The sequence below is a fragment of the Pocillopora damicornis genome, chromosome 1 (assembly GCF_964200805.1).
Source record: "Pocillopora damicornis chromosome 1, jaPocDami1.2, whole genome shotgun sequence".
NCBI lineage: Eukaryota > Metazoa > Cnidaria > Anthozoa > Scleractinia > Pocilloporidae > Pocillopora > Pocillopora damicornis.
In genome coordinates, this window is record NC_142670.1 from 28,742,908 (window position 1) to 28,766,425 (window position 23,518).

Consider the following 23,518-nt stretch of genomic DNA (forward strand, 5'->3'; position numbering starts at 1 on the left):
TTTCCGATCTGTTTTTAAATACTTTGTTTTTACAACTACGCTAATTTTGACACAGCTAGTTGAATTAACATTTAACATTCCATAAATTTGGAGATTCCTTCTAGCTGACGACCTTGTTACTCAATCTTCCTTTGAGTTATGATAGTCCATCTTACGTGATGAACCAACACAGCAGATATAGCGAGACAAACATTTTGTTTGAACTGAAACAGGCCCGTGTGAATCTTCAGCAAGCTTGCGATGAAGGACACCATGTCAAAAAATGCCAGGTTAGTGAACCCGAAATGATTGTTTTGACGAAATGCAAAGTGATCAATATTACGCTTGTCCTACGCTCAATGATCTTATACACCGAGCTTTTGATAAATGTATTTTTGAAAAGGCCTTTTTACAGTCATGGAAATTTAAGTATCGCGTGGTCTTGTTTCTCTAGTGTTGTTATTTCGTGCCAAATACAAAGCCGGACATCAGTGTCTGTGTTTATTGATACAGAAAGAAAACGAATTGCGATTGAAAAAAGGCACTGCTGTATTATTACATTGTAGTCAAAAAGAAATAAACTGAATTTGCTCTTCAAGCTTTCAGATCTGAAATCAATTTCACACTAACCCTTGGTTATCCTAACCCAGCCTTGAACAATCTGGCCCAGCTGGTTGACAGATGCCCGAAGAAAGGGAGAAAAACAATTTCGAGGAAGCCTTTTTGCTGTGGGGAAAATTGTGTTAGTTTAAGGGAAAAGTTGATCAATTACTCACCTCAGGAATATTGTGAAGCACACCCCTAAAAAATAGCCCTCAGATCATGAAGTAACATGAATTTGGAGGAGATCTACACTCTTCACAATAGCCCCTCCCTAAAATTCCCAATCTCTCTTGGTAGAGTCCCGCCTTTTAAAGAAATAACCCCCTTCTCTCATACCATTCTCAATCTAAGATTTCCTATCTATTTGTATAGGGTCACAAGTGTGTCTTTTATGAGAGATCTGGCTTATCAGGGTTGGGTCCTTATGAGAGACAGGGCAAGGGGCTGGTACGAGAGATGTGGTTTATCAGGGTTGGGTTCTTATGAGAGAAACTTTGTATTGAAGGGCAAAGGCTAACTACAGGGTTGGATTGTTATAAGAAACAGGGTTTACTACATGGCAGTGGGACTGGTATAGGTGTGGCTTAATACGTTGAGGTAGGACATAGTACATAGTATGAAAGTTGTGGCCATCAATCAGAGTTTATTTATTTTGTTATTTATTTATTAATGTACTTATTTATTTCCTTATATATTGATTTTTTCCATTTATTTATTACGGCGATATTTTTTGTGATTATTTTTGTAATTTATTCTAGGCTGAAAGACACATCTGGGCTTTAAAAGGGCTATCCAAATCTGTTACAAAGAAAAATCCCCCGGAAACCGAGAGTGACAACTCTTTATCTGGGATGAGAAATGAAACAGAAGAAATTGATTCCGAAGCAGCAACAGTTTTAATGGAAAAGATTCAGGAAAAGAAGATTCGAGGGAGGAAACAAGATAACAGTGTTAAATTCCAGTCAATTAAAAAGAAAGCATCAGGTGCTGAAAATTACTCAAAAGATGCAAAAGTAAGAAAAGTTGCTGCCCAAAGTGAGACAGAAGATCAGTCCTAGAGGAAGCTGTCTCAGTCCGAAAGCAGCGAAGACGATCATGGAGAAGAAGAGAAAAAGATCAGTCCGATAACAGCCTGTCAGAATCTGGAAGTGGTAAAAACAAAAGAAAAGGGGATGAAGTCCAATTTGTCAAAGAGCTTAAGTCACAAATAAGAAACAAGTTTGACTGCCCTCTTCGTTGTGGTGCAAAAGTATATTAGCTCCTAAGACATTTGAGAAATGTCCATGGATGAAATGCTGTCAATCTCTTTGACATGCGTCACGAGCAGAGAAACTCCAAAAAACCCAAAGCCGTACAGGAGAAGCGGAAATACTGCATTGACTGCAGACGCGAGCAACGGTACCTCTCAAAGTACCTTCAGAAACAACATGGCTATATCCTAAAGGAACCAAACAGTTCTGGAGGGCATCAAAGGGATCGCAACCTGTTTATGGCTAGACAGACTCTCGCAAGCCGCAGTATGTAGACGCACCACGCTTGGTACTTCAGTAAGATTCCTCCTTTCGCAATCAACAATCATTCTTCCATCTGAGCAGCGTTCCAGGCAGATGCACTGGACTGGACACTTGGTATTATCTTTTTCTTCTCTCACCATCTACTGATTTTCTTCAATCTCTAGTATCATTCTGTTTTTCAATCTTTGTGGCCAATGACATTTCCAGGTTGAAAACCTGGATCGAATGTAAGGACGGCTCCGCACCAATTTCTTTACTTCTTGCGCCACAGCAGACATAATGCAATCACAAGCCAGCGGATTTCCATTCAGTTTGATCGAATACGATCGATTTCCAAAGGTAAAGATACTTGGCTTGATAAATTGGATTGATTCTTTCGTCCCGTTTAATCATTTTTAAACCATCGGAATCTATTAGTGTGGTAATGTTATTGCCCGACAAACCAAGGTCTCTGAGCTGTTTTGTTTCGCCCTCGAACGGTACAATTAAACTATCTAATGCCTTGTCAAGATCCTGAAATTTTAATCCGTTAGAAGAGAGGTTGATAAGCCTTATGTCTGGCAGAAGAAATATCCACGAAGGGATGCTGGAAAGTCTGTTGTTGTCGAGATACAGCACTTGTAAAGATGCATTCTTCGAAAAAGGATTTTCCTCGATTTTTGTGATGTTGTTAGTTCCCAAATCTAGGATTTCCAGGGAATCTAATGAGCTGAACAGTCCCTTTGGAACTGGTCCAGGTTGTTTTGCTCAAGTGTAGCAACCGTGACATATTTCAGGTCTTTAAACAGTTTTTGTTCAATAATCTTCAACTTGTTCGAACGAAGATAGACTTGCCGCAATGAAGTCAACCTTAGAAATAGATCTTGAGGTAAGGACACTAAATTATTTTCGCTGAGGTCAATCGTTTGAATTCCTCGTAATTTGCGAAAACATAACGGCCCAACTGTCCGTAAGCCATTTCCTCGCAGGCTTAACACATGCAACAGTCCGCTGAACTCGTGAGACGTTAGGTCAACAATATTATTGTAATCTAAACGCAATACACGAACGTAAAGGTTACCTTGAACATGGGTCGACGTTAAAGAATGGAAACTATCAGCTGTCCTTCTCAGCCCACGTTGATACTCCAGGGTAGAGTCGCTCCAAGGAAATTCTGGCGGTTTCTTCAAATTGCATTCTACCATGAGAAGTCTTTGTAGCAATGGCATGGTAGTCTTCCATTGTTCTGGGATTCCTTTTACTGGTATTCGCTTAAAGTTAACTTCAGCCATTTCCCGCCAGACGTTGTTTAAGTCGGAAAACATAGCGCGTATGTTTGCTGGAAAACTGTCTTGGACCAGCAAGGATGATAGCTTTTTCACGTCCTTTGTGAAACTTTCATTTCCATGAGTTACGATTCCAGAGCCGGATGCAGCCAACCATGTTACCTTCGTTCCTTTTGGACTCAGAAGTCGTAAGTCGGTTGCTTTTGCAAAGACAGCGAGATTTTGTACCGACACTTTGCACTCACCTTTAAGTGAGAGAGCCAGTACAATGTTCTTTTTCTCCATGTTGTTTGGGTTGATGAAATCGAGCTCAATTGGCGACAGGCACCAAAACACGACACTGATGTAGATCAAATTATAGTTATTAACGCCCGTTGTAGCGTTAAAAGCCCAGCTGATATCAAAATTGAATTTCCCTAATTCATTCTCCGGGTTAATAAGCATACATTGCACCATCCTCGTTTGAAGCGTGTCTCCTTCTTTTGTTTCCAAATCTGTTGATATCTTGGAAAACGGCCGACATGGCTCTTTTGTGTAGTTGGAATTCGAAATCGTAACTGAATGAACTAACAAGAATAACAGCACAGGACGATATTCAGCTATGGTCAACAGTAAACCCATCATCATGTACCTCAGAGTTTTGCAGTAATTTTGCAGTTCCTGTGTGGACAACGTTGATTAAAGCAATCGTCAATATCTCGGCGGAACACGCGGAGTTGATCAGCAGTTCCAAGCTGCTGCGCTATTTTACGTGGTCAATGATTTGGTTTTTAATGGAGCTGAAGATCAAACCAAAGTATTGCTTTTGCTAAGCAAAGGCTGTCACGTTCTCCAGCAGTGCGTAGCACTATTCACCACCAGCCTAGAGATTTTAAAGTTAAAGAGCTTTCTGCTTGAAAACAGGAAGCATTTCTGAGTGACTTCACCACACCTTTCTCCCATGAGTAATAAGCTATATTTAGTTTCGACTTCCTGTAGACCGATGAAATTCAGTTCTCGTAGTTCAAAGGCTTTTGTCTTTTGTTTCGGCCCTTAATGTACTTCACTCGAACCTGTCTCCAGGATTATAATGGACCATGAGCAAGCATTGAAGCGTGATTATTTTTATTAAAAAACATCCTGCCGCGATTGTAATCTCTGGACAGTTTACACATTCTGTTCATTTTGCTGCAATTTTGCTGTTCCTGTATGAATGACTTTGATTAAAGCAATCGTCAATCTGTCGGCGGAACATGTGCAGTTGATCAGCAATTCCAAGCTGCTGCGCTGTTTTACGTGGTCAATAAATTGGTTCTTAATGGAGCTGCAGGTCAAACCGCAGTATTGCTTTTGCTAGGTGAAGGCTGTTACCCTTCACCAGCAGCGTGTAGCACTATTTACCTCCGGCTTAGTGATTTTAAAGTTAAAGAGCTTTCTGCATGAAAACAGAAAGCATTTTTGAGTGACTGTGAAAGTGTTATGTCGCACATTCGAAATATTCAGTAACCTTAGATAATTTTTCAAATTACAGATTCGTATTCTATGTCTTAATGACACAGTTCTCCTGTCTATGCCTAGCCAACGCATTGATTCCTTCAATCCAAACAGATTAAGAAATGACCGACTTATCCTTCCGACTCTCATGGAAAGTTTGACGTTTGAACGGACCTAAGAATATATTGTGGATTTTAAGACCTTTTGAGCGAAGCATTTGGAAAAAATCACACAATATTTTCAAAAGTATTGCTTTTGTTCGGTGAAGCTGTCACCCTTCACCATCGGCATGAAGCACTATTTACCTCCGGCTGATTGATTTTAAAGTTAAAGAGCTTTCTGCATGAAAACAGAAAGCATTTTTGAGTAATGTGGAGTTTATATGAAATAATTCATATTTGTACTGCGGTTGTAGATGAAAGTGAAATGTGATCATCGCAGTAAATTTTCCAATTTAAGCAATTGGAAAGAAGAAGCCTGAAAAAAATCAGGGCTTCAACGGGATTCGAACCCGTAACCTCCGCGATACCGGTGCGATGCACTGCCCTGATTTTTTTCAGGCTTCTTCTTTCCAATTGCTTAAATTGGAAAATTTACTGCGATGATCACATTTCACTTTCATTTTTGAGTAACTTCACCACACCTTTCTCCCATGAGTATTAAACTCTATTTAGTTTGGACTTCCTGTAGACCAATGAAATTCAGTTCTCGTTCAAAGGCTTTTGTCTTTTGTTTTCGGCCCTCAATAGAGTCCTAAAGTGCTTACGTCACGTTTCCATAGCACCGGAATTCTGTGGTCTAAACAAACCAATATGGCGTCCCTAGCGTGACACATTGTCGTTGACCTCGAACACTTCAAGAGCTATAATAGCGCATTTTATCCTCCAATAATAGAAATAAGATAAAGAGAATCAAGATAACCTTTGGCCTTACTATTGAAGAGTATAATAAGCGGACAAAAGCACCTGGTGAGCAATAATTCGAGTCAAAACGCCACGGAGACGAAGTTTGCGATGGGCCAGTGTTTTCATCCAGATTGCAATCACACATCTGAAAGCCACTGCTGCCGATTCTTTTCGTTTCCAGACCAGAAAAAACATAAAACACTCTATGATAAGTGGATATCATTTGTAAGGTGAGTATTTTTCGAAAAATATATATTTCGATGCTGTACCATCGATTAGAAATAGCTGGTTTTTTTTTTTTTATCTCAAACTGATTCACGATTAGCTGTTTCTCTTTCTTGTCTTATTTCTTTTCTCGCGGCTTTGCCTTTCCTTGTCTTCAGTCTTGATCTAAGATTATTTAGTTACTAAAAAACTATATGATAGTTGTGAGTATCAAAGCTTTTACACTAACTAGTATTAAGTAACAAGCTCAGAGAAATACTCGCTTCGCATTCACGTCTTAGACTACAAGGTTAAGCATGTGACCAACTAAACTTTGGGTTTTTTAAGCGCAAGTATAGTAACTGCTTCTGTCTTTTTCTGTTATAGGAGAGGAGATAGAAAGCCCAGCAAACATTCGCGACTTTGCAGTTGTCACTTTAAAGATGGGCGAAAAGAAAATATGCCAACCATCAGTGACAGAAACAGGCACAAGCTGTTTGATAGTTTGGACTTGCTGCCAGGTACAGGACCAACACCTCCCAGTACACCTACCCCCAAGAAAAAACGGAAAGTGTCTGCCGAGCCCACGAAATTACCAACTGTAGCATCTGTGCTTGGAGAGATTAAAGAGAACTCTGAACCATGTTCCACTGAATGCTCACAAGAGGAAAAGACAAGTTCCAAAGAAGCTCTGCTGTCAATAGAGCTTGATATGACTTCAACAGAACTTGCTAAACACAAGGAAGTGTCAAGTTACTATAGTGCACACTACTCTGCTAAGAGCTTGAGCCCTGAGGTGATACGGATGGAGACAGGTCTACCCACTAAGGATGTTTTTGATATTGTTGTGGGATATGTTTCAAGATTCAAGGGTGAAATAAACTATTATGCTGGATGGAAGGTTGAGGCGATCACACTTGAGGACCAGATATTTATCACTCTGATGAAACTGAAACAAAATTATACCAATCTACATTTAGCCCAGTTGTTTTCATGCAGTGTTGCAACTGTTGCTAACATAGTACTAACTTTTGTCCATGTTCTGCATTCTCTCCTGTTCAAAGACATCATGACAACTGTGCCATCTAGAGAAAAGAACAAGATGTGTTTGCCATCTTCTTTCACTGAGTACAGCAGTTGCCGCATTGTGATTGATTGTACAGACATTGAAATTGCTGCACCTAAGCTCATGTCCCAGCAGAATGCTACATATTCCAGCTACAGGGGAATGAACTCTTTCAAAGTCATTATAGGGGTTGCCCCAAATGGAGTTATAACCTATGTTAGTGATCTTTTCCCTGGCTCAGTCAGTGACAAGGTCATGGTTAAAGAGTCTGGGTTTTGTAAACATTTGAGTGCTGGTGATCTTGTTCTGGCAGACAAAGGTTTTCTCATCAGCGATGTAGTTCCAAGAGGTGTTTCAGTGAACATACCACCATTTCTCAACAATGGAAAGTTTACAGAGAGTGAGGCAAGGGCGACAAAATCAATAGCTCGATGTCGCATCCACGTAGAGCGTGCAAATGCAAGACTTAAGAGTTTTCGCATCCTTGGCTTCATCCCAGCATTTTTGAGGTGCCATGCTGACAAGCTATGCCAACTGTGCTCAGCTCTTGTTAATTTGCAGTATCCATTGATCAAGGATGGCTGCAAAGACTTTGAATTTGACTGAATAGAACTTTTTTTCAACTAAATTATAGTACAATGAGTTTTTAATATTATTTTTGTATTACTAGAAGCCCTACTGTAACAGATCAAATGGTATTGACATAGCTTTGGTCAAAAATATGATGTGGTCAGTTTTACATTTTTCTGATATTCATCTCCTTTATGTTCATTAATACAAACTACTATGTGTTCTGTGAAAATAGATTATAATGAAAACCAGTGACATTCTTAAATTGTCATTTTAACTAAATCCAGGTCAGGGGCATGTGACCAGTATGGAATTCTTTCGTCCAGTAGTTCCAAGTGTGAAAGTCGTGCTGGCTTAAAGGTTTTACTTTTGTGTCTGTGAAGCTGGGAGCCTGAGTCCAGGTGTATAAAACTAAAGCCACACTTCAATTAGCTTAAGGGATGGTGAGAGGTAGTCAGAAAAAATAACCTGTGCTGCATGGATTTTGTTTTGGCTCTCACCCCTTCCCTTTGCATTGCTATGCAAGCCTACTTAAGTGTGGCATAAGTTTTATGTACCTGGGCCCTGTTGAGTAACCAGGATAAGTGTTACCAGCTACCAGTAGCCATTGGTTGCAAAAAAAAAAATTGTTTAAGCTTGCTTTCAGGAAGAATGTAATTTATTATTAAGTTACTATGCTAAATGGAAAAATGTGGGTTCTTTATCTTGTGTCTCTATCTGAGTGTAGAATATGTAATGTTATATTAAGAAATTAATGTATGAAATTTAAAAAAATACCTTTTAACATTAGCTACTGCCTATTTACATTAGCTCCCACTCCCCCCCCCCCCCCCCCCCCCCCCCACTCCGATTATGTCCAGCATCTGTGCACCACTTTTCAAAGTTCTCCCTCGGTAATCTTTGGGAATAGTTGATGAAAGTAAAAATCACTCAAGATAGTAATATTGTGCTCCCAAGATTCATCTCGTTCAATCTTGATAACTACACTATCCTTTGTGGTCCATACAACAAAGTAGCAGAATTTGCGCTTTGTCAGGAACATCTGGCCTTGACACTGATGCCAGTAAACATGTGTGGTAGACAGCGTATAATTCCCTTCCTTCTCCTCCAAGTAAAAGTCTTTGTGCCCACAAGCTTCCTTGATTGTCGCATTTCGATGTGTGTAGGGGCACTTACACTCAATCACCGAGTCGTCTCCCACAAGTCCATCAGGGGAAGCACCCAGAACTCCCGACTCGTGTAGCCAAAGGCCGGTCTGTACAGGTGTAAAGTTTGTGATGTTGGTGAAGGATTTCAGGGCCTCAGTCTCATTGTCCTGTCCCCATGCAATTGCTTTAACTCCACTCAAGTTGTATTCCCCAAGTAGTCGCTTGATAAGAGACGGTGTAACTCTTTTTGCCTGGAGGACGGAGCCAAAATTACTGGCAGTCAGGCGGCCTCTACGAGCTTGGTGCCATGCAGGGCTGTTTCGCTGGCCAGCCGTGAGGGTGCTCACAACATTTATGGTTCTCTCCTCTACTTTGGCATTCTCAATCAAGTACTCTAATTGTTTTTCCTTCGTAGATGCCATAAGGAAACCTTCTGAGTAAATGATATCCTCAATCGTCTTGATCGGGAGAGGGGTAGCAGGTTGTGGTTCGGGACTCAAGATCCAGCAGGTCCCTGTAAATTTGCCATAGCGCTTTAGTTCGCTGTACAGCCACATCCGATCTTCTCGGCTAGGATCGCGCGCCAAAGGGCTGTAATCCTTCTTCTTCGGTGGCGCTGGAAACATCTGGCTTGCAGACTGTACGCTTTCTGCCTTTCGCTTTCGTTTCCATTGGCATTGCAGGTCCGTCCTGCTAAGGTTATGGATGCCATAAATAAATATGGCTGCCGCGTGACTGCACTTGAACTCGCCGCGAGGACACTCGCATTCTGTGTTTTTTATTTCAAGGTTTTCATCGAGATAAATCTGATAAAAAGATAATTCGAAACAGACACGTAAGTTGCAATATATATTCCGCAATATAAACATTAAATTGGAGGTGAAATCGGGGTTGGGAGTTCTTCGAATTGAACATACGTGTTGTGATCCCAAATTGGCAACTTACTGTGACTTTGTAGTCCTTATTTTTCATGCTTGCTTGGACTTCACCTTTGATGACTCCCCTGGAATAAATAAAGCTTTGGACATGGTCGGATTTGAAGTGGTTTTCTCCGCGATCAAGCGATTTCCGCTCTCCAGAAAAGAAAGAAACGAGTGAGCATATCGATAAAGACGCCATGTTTGAAGTATGAGTTTAAACTGTTTAGACCAGAAAAAAATGCTGTCATGGCAACGTGACGTCACACTTTAGGACTCTATGTATTTCATTCGAACCTAATGGACCACGAGTAGGCATTGAAGCATGATTATTTCTATTCACAAACATCTTGTCACGATTGTAATATCTCAAAAGATTACACATTCTATTCAAACTTTCCCATGCTCTTACTAAAAAAAAACCCGTTTTTATGGAGTCATCCCATCATCGAAGCTTTTTTTGTGGTAAAAATGAAAATTTGAGTATGCTGAACGCTTCCAATTTTCTGTCCATTGGTCAGGGAAAGTGTTATGTCACCCATTCGAAATATTCAGTAACCCCAGATAATTTTTCAAGTTACAGATTCGTATTTTATGCCTTAATGGCACAATGCTCCTTTTGCCTAGCCAACGCATTGATTCCTTCAATCCAAACAGGTTGAGAAATGACCAATTTATCCTTCCAGCTCTCATGCAAAGTTCGACGCTTGAACGGATCTAAGAATGCATTGTGGATTTTAAGAGAGGATGTCAGCATCAATCGCACAAATTTGAAATATCGTGGCAAGTCGCCCAAAATTAGTTTTCACTCCTACTTTCATATTTTGTAGCCCAATATGTTCTTATAATTGTGGTGTAGTTTTTTTGCGAAAATACATTTTAGTTTTCGAGAAATGACTTTTTTTGTTCGACCGCTCAAATATGCACTTTCAGCGTGACTATTATCCGAGTTGTGCGACCTCGTGTAACAATTCCACTCGACCTCCGGCACTTCTGTCAACATAATACTTTGTTTTATCATCTTAACTTAATCCTCGGTCATTATGTTAGATTTTTTTGCAAATTGTAGTGATTTATGCCAATTAACGGTGGCGACAAGTAGGCACAGCATGTCTATTTCATAGCCGCTATCAAGTAAATTTTGCCGGACTTTGAGTTCGTCTCAAGATAGAACAACACAAATACACAAAGAAATTTTGACAGTAACTTCATAACCATCCTTTTTTCTTTTAAAAGCTAGAAGCTCAGTAGATTCTGTCATATCGGTCATTGTTAAAACTGTCTTTGTTTTGATGCTAATTTTCGATATAGCAAAAGTATACCGGACAAAAATATTCACCAAAAAATAATTATTTCTTTCCCAGCTTCAATAATGACAGGGGATTAAGTTAAGATGATAAACAAAGGATTATGTTCACAGAACTACCGTAGGTTTAGTATATTCGTTACATGAGGTCACACAACTCGGGTAATATTCACGGTGAAAATTTGCATATTTGAGCGGTCGAAATAAAAAAATCACTTCTCGAAAACTAAAATATATAAATGTCAAATCTGACACCGTCATGCAGCATCGGACTGATAGCACCGATCAAAAGGAAAAAATGTTTGAGAGGAGCGGCTTTCGAACTCAGTTTTATGGAACATGATTTGACTTTCATCTTCCAACAGCCATAACTCGCTCCTCTGAAATATCAGAGGGAATGAACGCAGAAATAAATCGCATCGATGAAGTGGACCAAAGAGCTTTAGTCGTGTACGACACAAGCGTGTTTGGCTTTGAACGCCAAGCTTCCTTGTCAAAATGTCCTCGCGTGACAGGTAGTCACGCACGAATGGCCGTGGACGGTGAGCTTGATGGTTGGTTACACAGTTGTAAAACTTACCTACAAACATGGTTACAAACTTGGACCCCTCTTTGCGGATTCTATTGCAATCGCAGAGAAGTTGTTGAAGTCTTTGTTTGAAGAACTTATTCAGAGTCCTCCTCCAGTTGACTGTTTTGATGTGATCACAAAGAACGGCCTTTGAAGTTGGTGAAAAACTGCGAGCAAAGAAGGTCTGTTAGCTTTTTTATATCGTTGCAAATACATGTTATGAAAAGCAGTTTGGTATTACTGATATTTATCTTGGGTAACGTGTAAAGGTACTGATTACAGCCGAACCTTTATTCAGCGGTCATCCTGTCTTGTAATATGGATCCAGTTCTTCATATGTATTTATTAGGTTTTTTTTTAAATAATACCTTAAGGTCTTAGCATACAAGTGTTTAGGAGAATTCGATTATAAATATTTTGTTTTTTTTTTTGTTATAATTTTTTTTTAGTTTTTCTTGAACCACAAGTTTTTAGACTACAAGTGTATTTTGTAATTGACTATAATATGGTAATGATTTTAGGCGTATACAGGGCCCCTCTGGACAACAGCCTCGAAGTTACGGAGTGACGAGTACACAGAGTTGGAGTTTCCTAGATGGTTCCGCTATAAGTGATCGTTCAATACAGGTGGAAGGCAATAGAAACAGGCCACTAAGACTCAGTCAAGGGTGACCGCGACCCCTGAATAGAGGAAACAATTACAGAAATTAAAGGGAGAAAATTTCGGGGACTTAAAAAACCGACCGCTTAATACAGGATCACCGCTAAATTGTAATATAACACGGTGCCGCCTTATTTAAATTGTTTGGTCCTGCCACTTTGTTCCTCCTCTTTACTTTCGTATTTTGGCGTAGCTAATATTTCTTTTTGTGGGTTCTCTTACCATGTCCTGATATAATAAAATGATGGAAAATGATATGAAAAAATATTTGCATAGTTTGATCTTCTCGTGTCAATGGTATAGCACACTTGTCTGTCTCGCTCGCTCGAAAAAAAAAATAGTATCAATGCGTTGCCATATCCTCTCTTTCTACCTGTCTGAATTTAACAATTGCCATTTTCTTTATGATTCCTTTAGCAATTATCCGTTTTCTGCATAATGATTACAAAGTAGCAATCCTATTATTGCACTTTCTGATATTGTAAGGTACATCCCTCATTATTTTGATCTTTTAAGAGTTTGTTTGAGTTGACACCTTCCTCCTCTATTTGAACATAGGGATATGATATGATATGGTACTGTAAGTTATGGAACCTGGCTTTTTTTTTTACCCGGATTTTTGGCCCACGCACCTTGTGCTTGGCTTTTTGTCTTGACAGGGATGACAGTGAAATGTGTCACTGAAATAAGACCGCTTTCAAGACGAATAGGAAATTATACTTCCTTGGAGCTCTTCAGCAGTCAAGATCATTCTTTTTGTATTTCTTGTTTGAATTGAACAAGTGAACAACTCTTTTCAGTCGGTTAAACAAAGTTCCGACCTGCCACTGTGACAAAAAAAAACCTATATTCGCCTGATGACAGCTGCATTTAGATATCAGAACTCAGTATTTTCAATAGATCAAAGAGGTCCTCTCCGACAATATTTGGATCATACTCTGAGAAAAGAACACTTTTAGGTAGCAGAAATTCCACTTTCTTGTGCATTTAGAAGACACAGAAACAAGGGGGAAAAATAAAGGACCTTCAAGGTATTTAGCTGACTTCGCAAGGCAAGGATTAGCAAGTGATTTGTCATAGTTTTCATCGAAACAGGTAAGGCCAACGCTAGTTTCACGAGTTAGTGAAAGCTACATGCGTTTATCAGGCACAAATATAGGGTCCTTTTAGTAAATATGATTTTAGTGTAGCGTAAGCTACGATTTTAATGGGTTAAACAGCTGTGAAAATTTACCGTGAAAAAAAAAATGGTTAAGTATTAAACGATGTTTACGCGATCAGTCAACGGCAAGTATTGTAGGTTGAATTTGTTGATTGTCTTTCAGCGGGTATTTTATTTGTTCCTCGAATATAAAACTTACGCCTTGAAACCGCTTTAAAAAATTTTTCTACAAAATAACATAATCTGGATCCACATTTTTTTTCAAGTTGGCGATTATTCTCGACCATTGTGGAACCCTACCTCGCTACCCTTTTCACGCGAAGGGTAGCGAGATGGAGGAACTTTGCATTAGCGAAACCTCTCGCTCTCTCGTTCAATTTGTTATAGGTTAATTAAAAATCGCTCCATATGGTTTTAAAATAATGAAAAGAGAGTTCCTTTTCAGTTCTTTTAGTTGTAGATGATTTTTGTCCTACGCCAGTGAATATCAATGCCCAGAAACTCCTCTCTTGTTTCTGTCGAGAGACGCTAAGTTAAGCGTTGGATTTGTCCTTCGGAGGATCTGGATTCTGTCCTCAAGCTACGCTCTTACATAGCATCAGTCACCTAGGACTTTGAGCTTTGCAAAGTTCTACTGGTATATTATTTTTTACTCATTTTTTGGGGGTGTTACTAGTTTTCGTACTGTAAACGCCGCCGAGCCGGTGACCAAATCATCTATCGAAATAATTTTAATTTTGCGAGCTTGTCTCGACGAAAGATAAATAGTAATTAATTCACACTCACCCAAAGGCCACCCTATGCCTTATGATGGATAAGTTACATGCCAAAAGGATTTTTGCAGAAGGCGAGAGGTGAGCTGAATAAAGAATTGGCCAGCGCCGCTGAAGGAGAGGGGGATGTGGAAATTTTTAGAAACTGTAGCGTCAATAGACTTCCGAGGAGAGAGAGATTTTGCATGCAACGGCGTCTAGAAGGACTTGGAAATTTCCTTGGGGACTTCTACAACGAATAAAATACCTTCCACAAAAGTACGGTGTCATTCGACTTAATTAGATATGCAGCTTTTACGCGAATGAGAATAATCTTTGGTTATCTGAAGTATGTATTTTTTGTTTTATTAGAAATTGTACTTTTTGTGACATTAATTTCCTTCTGCGACTTCTTTTATTTTAAAAAGCTCTCCATAAAAAGTACATATTTAAGTACGTCCATAACTGATCGTACTTACATATGTGGAATATGAAAAGCGTTTTCGCTTTTCATAGAGGGCTTAAAAAAAAAGAAAAAAAAAAAAAAAGAAGACGCGAAGGAAAATAATTTTCGCAAAAAAAGGGGATCAATGTCTCTTCCTCTAATAGCATAAGTCAAAAAATTTGACAGTCGCCATTTCCGTATGTTCTGTCTTACATGGCACTTAACAGTTATTAGCATTTTGCTTAGATAGCGATTCTGCGCATGCGTTCTTTTAGGTGAAAGCAGTTATGCAATGAGTGACCTTTCTTCAGCTCGTCCTGTTATTTTAGAGAAAGCCCGAGGGCTAAATTCGCCGAAGAGAAATGCTCTGAAAACTTAGCTGAAGGATGTTCTTTTTGCACTTAAAATAACAAAATGCGTGAGTACACACTACTCTACCAATGAAGCTGAAAGCGTTAAATATTCCCGACGAGTAATCACACTTTGCTGATAGAATCTCTTTGGGTATATCATACTATCAGTTTTTGACCGTCAAAATACAATATCAATGATCAATGCGGCCCGGGCCGCGCGCGCTTTATAATGGTAATTGAACTGAGTGGAGTGCAATTTGGGCTGAAATCCTACGTGTGATTTGAAATCACAAGTATGATTTCAGGCCAAAATTGCACGGCACAAGGTTCAATTACCACTTTATTACATCCATTATGAAATCGCCCAAATACAGGACTTGGTCAGTTCAAATATTTTATTGATGCAGTACTGAGCTAGTTTGAAATTAAATTCATCCATTTTGGGGGGGAAAAACAAGAGTTTTGGAAACAAAGGTTGCAAAATTTGCCACATGATACTCTTTGTCTTTCATTTTCTTGCAATTAGATTTTCAATTAGATACAAGCCTTGAAATCTGATTAGTTGTTTTGTTTTCAGCGTAGCCTCCTCATTGGCTGGGAAAATGATGCGATTTAAAGCAAAAAATGGTGCGATTCATGAATAAATCGCACCAATTAGAGCCAGTCAGATTACAGGGACCACCAGTGATTTCAAAATGGGTGTAATAAATGATGAAAACCATTACAATAAAATCCCCCTTTGAGGTCCTTATACTGTGGTGCGAGCAGAGAAAAGCTGATTAGCCCAACACAGCGGTCAAATGCGAGGCATGCACGCTGGGGTCAACGCTGGCTGGCTGCGCGCTAATTTCTCGCACAGAATTTCAAAGCGAAAGTAGGATGAAGCGTTCATAAAAATCTGCTAATGGAGAGGAAAAACGGGGAAGGAAAACCGAGACTTCATTGACGTAAGGCTTATTCAAGTACAGGTGTCCTGTTTATTTACCTTTCTAGATCTGTTTTTTGAGCTTTACCAGGCTCCTGGTTTTACTCAAAAAGTTTTCGCTGTTATTACACTGTGACTTACTGACTTGTTCGGTTCTTTGTTTCTCGTGTGAGATGACTTAGTTCTGACAACCTGAAAGCGCACAACGTAGTTAGTCATCACAACGTTCGCTTATGCGCAGATGTTTGACTGCTGTATCTATGGCCCCAAGAGATGTGCGATGTGCATGGAAGAAAAGAGGGAGGACCAGAACGAGAGACAGTAATACGATGCAATGCTCATTGCCTGAGTCAAATAAGTGTAGGGCAAGAGGTTAAAATTTTTTGCCAATTTACGGCTACCGTAATTTCCGGTCGTTTACCCGCACGGCCGATTACCCGCACCGGCCGATTATTGCATACGGCGAAAAAAAAAGTCACCAGATTACCCGCACTGGTGGATAACCCGCACGTTGTTATTCAACTTTTTGGTGGCGAAAACGTGACCTTAAGGTGATACATTTCAGTCTTTTAAAAGTTGTCTGATCCAACTTTCGAAAACTTCGAAGCGTCTTTGTCGAGTTTAAAGGTCAAAGAAATTCAGACGCGTGCACAATTCTGTGTCAATATTAGCATGTACTTTATTGATAAGATTATACAGTAAAAACACTAGCGGCCCATGCCCAAACCTCAACGTTTCATACTTGACAGAATGCGAATTTGTGGCCACATTTTGTGCGAGCGATCGTTCAGCGCCATGTTAATTTGTTGAAAAAAAGCTGGGTGAGTATTAAAAGTTGAATTATAAAGTACTGTCGGCGATTTCTGAAAAAATCAATATCTCCGGTTCTATTGGGCCTAACATGTCCCTTAAAACGGGAAATTTCTCTTTAGCTCAAGCTAGTGTTAAATGGAAATTTGTTACTGATGCGCCGGATATCTTTGGATAATTTTTGTCACCATCAGGGTTTTGTTTTCACGCGTGCCGATAATAATTTGTTCGTCGCGCAACTAATTATGCGTGAAATAAACTCGAGTCGGCATCATGTTTTCGTGCCGCTTTGCGGCACTATTAACACAATAAAATTTACTTGAGAGGTGGAAACGCATGTTGGTGATATATTTTTTTTTTCAATTCAACTACCACTGGATTTTAAAATTGTCACATAACCCGCACCTCCCTATTACCCGCAGTGGCGCGCGTTTAATGCAAAATCAACAGATTACCCGCGGGTAAACGACCGGAAATTACGCGAACTCTTGCAGTTAATATCATTTCATTGTGGTCATCTTAATATATATGTATTTTTTACGGTTTATTTCTTTTTTACAACGAAAAGTTAAATTTTGCAATTTTTACACCTAAAGCAAAATTTTTTGGCCGTTTTACCGCAATCTGTCAACCACATTGGGACTTTCTATCAAGTAATACTCTTGTACTCATATTTTTCATGTGTTTCATTTTCAGAATAAATAATGTTGAGCTCGAGCGAAAATGAGAACCATCCAACAACCAAAGTTGTTCTTTGCGTCGACATACATACGCCTCGTCATGACATTTTTCTTGCTGCATTTAATCTTTTTCTTTCCACTTTCGCTTTGCTGGAAAATATTCTAATTCTCGTGGCCCTTTACAAGGATTCTTCCCTTCGTCTGCCGTCAAAGGTCATGTTTTGTTGCCTGGCAATCACAGATCTTTGTGTCGGTCTGATTTCTCAGCCGATCTTTGCCGTGGAGCTGCTTCTCCAGATGAGCAAACAGCAACATCTCTGCTATCACTTAAGTGCGTTTGCAGAAATTGTAATCTTGGGATTTAGCGCAGTGTCTTTGATGACCGTCACCGCTGTGAGTGTGGACAGACTCTTCGCTCTCTCACTGGGCCTGCGATACAAGCAAATTGTAAATCTAAGGAGGGTTACTAAAGTTTTAATCTTTATCTTGGTTTTTTGTGCAACTGGGTCTATTCTAAAACAAGTCTGGAATTCCAAAGTTGCCTTTAGGGTCTTGTCAGTAGGGGTCGTGGTTTGTTTGATAACCTCCTTTTATTGCTACGTAAAGATCTTCCTTCGCCTCCGCCATCATCAAGCGCAAGTCCAAGGCCATAATCAAAACGACCAATTTATAGGAATTCCTCTGAACATACAAAGATACCGAAAGACTGTTTCTGCAGCACTGTCGGTCCAGTTGTCTTTAGTCGCTTGTTATCTTCCATATGCATTTTTGTTATTTTTCCCGTCTCTTATCCCTTTAAGCGAATCAGCTCAGATTCTTGGCAGGAGATACACAACATCCATTGTGTTCGTAAATTCCAGTCTAAACCCATTTCTGTACTGTTGGAAAATCAGAGGAGTGAGAAAAGCAGTACAAGAAACACTCACACAACTTTTAGATTCCATGACTTGTTGTTACTGAATAACATGGAACATTATAATGGAAGCAACATATCTAAGTTATCAAGAGTACTTGATATGAAAGATAAAAGCCTATTCCTAGCATTCAGTAAGTAAAAGGGAGCGCGATAGCGGCGGTGGAGCGAAAAATAGCTTAGCTACGAGTAGCCGTACCCTCCCCCGCAAGGTACCCTTCCATTTCATCTTGCGCGGAGGGTACGGCTACACGTAGGCTAAGCGAAAAAGCGAGGGAGCCTTAGATCGGGTTGCGCAACGCGACAGGAGAATTTGGGTTCCAATCATCCATTCTCCAATTGAATTGGACTTTGTGTCTTGTTACCCAAAGTTCAACTCGACTCTTTTACTGGGCTTTTCATAATAACTAACCGACTAGTTCCCGCCGTTTTACATCACCCCTTGTTATTTTGTCCCCTCGTGTAATTCTCCAGGTTTGAATTTTAATATCATTAACATTATTCTTCAAAGGAAAGCTGAATCAACGACATAGCATCACGGCGGAATTTGCCATACATAATATTGTCGTAAAGGTATATTCCTTGGGACATTTGAACCTCTCTTTCATCATTCCGCATGTCATCGCCCAAGGGCTTGTTGTTGTTGAAAAGTTGTAGGTTCAAAGTGACCATTATACTTCAGCGTTATGTCTTTTAAGTGCGACCCTAGTTTCATCATCGTGAATAATCTATTTGTTAACAGTAATAATAAAAATGAATCTAATGCGACCCAAAACTCTGTGGGTGAACTTTATTTGTTTCGATTCTTATTCTTTATTGTGAAAGAACGTTCCAGGAAATAACGACTAAATGATCGCTCATTTTCCTGTGCATGCGATATTGAATCATCACAAAATGCATCTCATCGATATCTTGAATTGATACGAGGAATACTCACCCTTTCTTAAAGAGTAAACCTTCTAATAATGAATCTTTGAAATGGTCAGATAAAAAGTTGGATGTTCCTTTGTTAGAATGGAAAAATGAGACTCCCTTTAAATTAGAAATTCCGAACTGGTAAATAATAAAATTATTAAATATTTATACAGCTCAGTTTCTACAAAGCATTCACAGCGCTTTACAGCGCTTGAAAGTTAAATAATAAAATAATAAGTATAGAATATCAATCAAAGTTCATTTCAAAGAAAGGTCTAAGCCACATTATCAAAACTCTTTAAGTCTTAAGCTTTGATTTTAAAGTGGTCCGTCTATCAAGATGCCTTCGTCAAACGGCTCTAACGGCAGAACCGAAAAGTGCCTGGGCACTAAAACAAATGGCCTCATCCGAACCCCCCACCCCATCCCCCCAAAAAAATGCGCTCTCGGTTAGATGCAGAAAAAACTTAGGTTCACCAACACACACATGAAAAACGAATATCTTATCATTTTATATTGAACAGCTTAATATGGTATGGGAGGAAAAATATTATAATCTTTTAAGAAACAATTCAAGATGTCTCGGCTAAAGTGCTTCTCCCCCCCCCCCCCCCCCGGCACACACACACAAATATACCCGATCAATCTCCTGCACATTTCGAACCAGACCTTTGAGATCTCATAATCAATTTTTTACTAACTTTCTCACCGGACGGTTCGGGTGGGACGGAAATCATGCAGATTTAGAATTGATATTACTGGCTTCTATGGCACGGTCCTCTGGCAAAGGAATTTAAAGCCTCAAATTATCTTGGCAGGGCTATTTATCTGCTGCGGCAACTGATCGCTCACGAGCTGGTTCGTCGGGAACAACCATCTTGCACTGACCGATATTCGTTCTTGAATGATAAAGGTATGTAGCTTTCTAGTGTGGTAGTCTCGGGGTAGTTTTTTGCTATGTAACAGTTTTTATCAATGATGTAACGGTACAACTTGTACTCGGAACGATGCTCAGAGCACGTCGATGTGTACTTCGGTACTGATTTTGATGGCGGTTCATTTTTAACTAGTCGTTACGTAATTTTACCTGGTAGTTACTAAAACAAGGAATGGCCTAAAATGACCTAAAATGTCCTTAAATGGACTTAAATGACCTTAAATGACCTAAAATAACCTAAAATTACTTTATATGACCCAAAATGATCTTGAGTGATTTCTGAAATGAGTTAATAATTATATGACCTTGAGTAATGTGAACGATGCGGCGTCTACAAAATCTGGATTGGACCGGACCAGATCGGATTGTTAGCATTTGGTTTTCGGTTTTGGTCAAAATTTCAAACTGGTTTTCCAAATTTTTTCCGGTTTGTCTTCGATCTGAGCGGGAATTAAGCGCCTCCACTAATTTCGAACAGCCGCTAAATGCAAATGTTATTGAGAAGATTGCGTAACAAACCAAATGTCGCTAAAATAATTACTCGTTTGTTGAATATCGTAGGGATCCGCAGGAGGTCGCGTATCTCGAATAGCGCTCGAAACTTTGACCTTACAATGTGGAGCACTTAGGTCGGTCAGTTTGCGAACTATGGCTTCCAACGTGCCTCATGCGCCTGCAACGGAAGAAGTTCAAGAACCTTAAGAAGCAACTGTGGATTGTGTCGCGTTTTTCTTAACTGACTGATGAAATGATACGTACCTCTCGCTTACCTTCATCCTTAGTGGCAGTTACACAACACTCCTCGACACAGCCGTGAAAGTGACTATATGGGGTTTTTGGGCGAAAATACACCCAGACGGGCTTACGCTCGATTTTGTTACGCAACTTTACTTTGCTTTGTCACGCAAAATTTCTAATTTTATTTTACATGATCCGATCAATGATCTGTAATCCAATCCGTGATCCGGTCTGAGAACAGATCTGGTCTGATCCGGTCCAATCCAGATTTCATCGAAGTACAGAAATAAGCAAATTGTCATCGTTCAAATTGAGGAGCAGTCAAAGTTGATTGTTACTATTACTGTGTTTGTTTTACCATTGATGGGACAATTGTTAGTATCTTCAAAAGTTATTTGATCCTATTTTGAACAAAAATTTGAATTTTTTAGACAATTTTCATAAGCAATTACCAAAATAGATAAGTTAGAACACTCACAATAACCCCCAAACCTAATCACTAGTTTTTTTGTGTTGATAACATTAGATGATTGAAAATGATTATCAAGAAGTCAGTTTAATGGCTTATTAAACAAAGTTGAGCTGTTTTTTAACAAAACTGCTTCCTAAACAATCGTCAATTAAGCTGAATCTTCAGGACCATTTATTTTTGTGAACAGTGTTAATAGAGGCCAAAACATTTATCTAATTCAATCAACCCCCTTATGGAGAAAGCCTGAGGCCTACTGATTGCATAAAACCATGGTTTAGGTTAGACCTCCTGTAAATAACCAGCCCTTCCTGTCTATGGGGCATTCTTTAATTTACAATTAGGATAATTTTTTAGTCTGCACCTAGGCTGTTTTCACATGCCACTAGATTCAGAAAGTAGTTTGATTTTCTCACTCTCTTTACAATAAACTGGCTGATTGCTTGAATTGTGACTTTTCCTGGTGAAATTAACACATGCCCATGAACAGAGTGCTACTTATTTCTGAACATGTAAAAATATATGGATCATCAAACAACACAAAGCGTGCAAACTTGACATCATTATGCTTAGAAATCATGCACTGCAGTCACACATGATTACCCATGACCACGAGCATCCTTGACATGGTTCTGATATAACCAGGAGCTGATTTTGAAAATTCACTTGAAGCTTTTGGCCAATCAGAAAAGAGGTAGTGCATTTAATGTGTAATAATTAAGTTTAATACACACACTGTTTATGTTAAATGTTCCTTACACACCCCATTTAAGTTCATATATCACAATAATACATGGCAATAATTATTGCAATGTTTTTTGCATAAGAATTGTAGTTAAAGATGCTTAATTTAGTTATTCAAACCAGTTTTAGTCAAGCTAACCAGTTATTGTACCCGTAATCATTAACAACTTATTTGTCACAGTGTATGCCAATTACAGAGGCAGTCAAGAAGTAGGCTTTTAGTTGATATTCAGGTTATTACAATTACTTTTCTGTTTGTTTTAAACACTTGTAAGCGTGAGTGCCGATGTAGTTTCCTTCTATTTTTTATATTAGGTTATGTTATCAAATTTTAATTTAAAAATATGGTTCTTCCTTCATGTTGGCTCTTTGGTCTTTTGTATTATGGAAAAACCTCAGTGTCTGACTTGCAGTGGATATCTACCATGCTTCTTTGTGGTTTGGTAAATATCCACCACTAGCCATGTCCACTTCAGTGAAGAGTTGTTAATTTTTACCAGCTTGTGTTGCAATGGTATCATACAGATTGAATGTAGCCTGAATGTAGTTCTTTTAATTCATCAGTCCTGTTGAGAAAAGTCTCAGTTAATAAATTATTTATTTTCAGACAGGTAAATGATCAAAATGCCAGGGCATTTACAAATCCGATCCTATCACAGTCCAGACTATGAGGAATGCAGAGAGATCTTTTCTCAAGGGATGCAGCAACTTATCAGCATTACCACCTGTCTCATTTTTTCAAATCTGTTCTGGTACATCACCATGGTAACCATTTTTGCTGTCATGGCCTCTTTCAAGTGGTCTATCTTGCCTTTGGTAGCATGATTGTTCCTCTCTCTTATTTTATGGGCTCTTTTGTATGTCATCATCTACCTTCAAATATGGAAGATCATCAACTATTGCTTAAAAACAGACTTGTTGGACATTGAAAAGACCTACGTGTCTAACAAAGGCTGTCACATGTGGGTTGCTGAATGGAATGGTAAAACTGTAGGAATGGTGGGACTCATTCAGAATGAAGACCACAAACCAGGAATAGCAGAACTTCAGCGGATGTCTGTCTCCAAAACTTGTCGAAAAATGGGAGTCGCAAGCAAATTGCTTGAAGAACTTCTCAAGCATTCCAGGCAGCAGGGTCTTGAGAAAATTGTTTTGAAAACTTCAAATGCTCAAGGACCAGCTGTCAGACTCTATAGGAAGTTTGGTTTTAAGCTTATAGAAGGAAAACCTTTCATTCCCAACTTCATCTTTAAAAGTCTGATGATAATGTCTTTTGAACTTGAACTCTGATAGATTCAAAACACAAGGTTTAAAAATGCAGGTTGCAAGTTCAATTACACCTTCAGGTTAAGTTCCTTTACTCCAAGCCATTTTCTTAAGTAGAAATTCAGACAGAATTTTTTTAAGTTATAAGGAAAAGACTTGAAGGTGACTTGGGTCAAATTCTTTGTTTTGCAACCATGCCAACTTTCGTCAACCACCCCTCCCCTCCC

The 23,518-nt window shown here is 39.2% G+C and overlaps 4 protein-coding genes and 2 pseudogenes across 4 annotated transcripts; 4 read left to right on the forward strand and 2 right to left on the reverse strand.

Annotated features, from left to right (window-relative positions):
* The first annotated feature begins 1,433 nt into the window (after positions 1–1,433).
* On the forward strand, positions 1,434–2,015 carry LOC149053143 (uncharacterized; annotated as a pseudogene).
* On the reverse strand, positions 1,574–4,968 carry LOC149053144 (uncharacterized; annotated as a pseudogene).
* Positions 4,969–5,575: 607 nt separating this feature from the next.
* Positions 5,576–8,368, forward strand: LOC149053145 (uncharacterized). Its single transcript, XM_089195485.1, has 2 exons — positions 5,576–5,969; positions 6,331–8,368. Exons 1-2 carry the CDS (start codon positions 5,848–5,850, stop codon positions 7,613–7,615), a joined length of 1,407 nt encoding a protein of 468 aa, XP_089051611.1. The 5' UTR covers positions 5,576–5,847; the 3' UTR covers positions 7,616–8,368.
* LOC149053146 (uncharacterized) lies at positions 7,601–9,923 on the reverse strand. The gene is made up of 2 exons (XM_089195493.1): positions 9,673–9,923; positions 7,601–9,533 (listed from the first exon to the last, which is right to left on the reverse strand). The coding sequence occupies exons 1-2, from the start codon at positions 9,844–9,846 to the stop codon at positions 8,457–8,459; spliced, it is 1,251 nt and encodes a 416-aa protein (XP_089051619.1). The 5' UTR covers positions 9,847–9,923; the 3' UTR covers positions 7,601–8,456.
* Positions 9,924–13,053: 3,130 nt separating this feature from the next.
* LOC149053147 (melanocyte-stimulating hormone receptor-like) lies at positions 13,054–18,917 on the forward strand. Its single transcript, XM_089195499.1, has 2 exons — positions 13,054–13,277; positions 17,326–18,917. Exon 2 carries the CDS (start codon positions 17,334–17,336, stop codon positions 18,267–18,269), a length of 936 nt encoding a protein of 311 aa, XP_089051625.1. The 5' UTR covers positions 13,054–13,277; positions 17,326–17,333; the 3' UTR covers positions 18,270–18,917.
* Positions 18,918–19,813: 896 nt separating this feature from the next.
* LOC113677707 (N-acetyltransferase 8) lies at positions 19,814–23,518 on the forward strand. Its single transcript, XM_089211888.1, is given in 2 exon segments — positions 19,814–20,050; positions 22,637–23,518. A coding segment is annotated over 1 exon segment (675 nt). The 5' UTR covers positions 19,814–20,050; positions 22,637–22,640; the 3' UTR covers positions 23,316–23,518.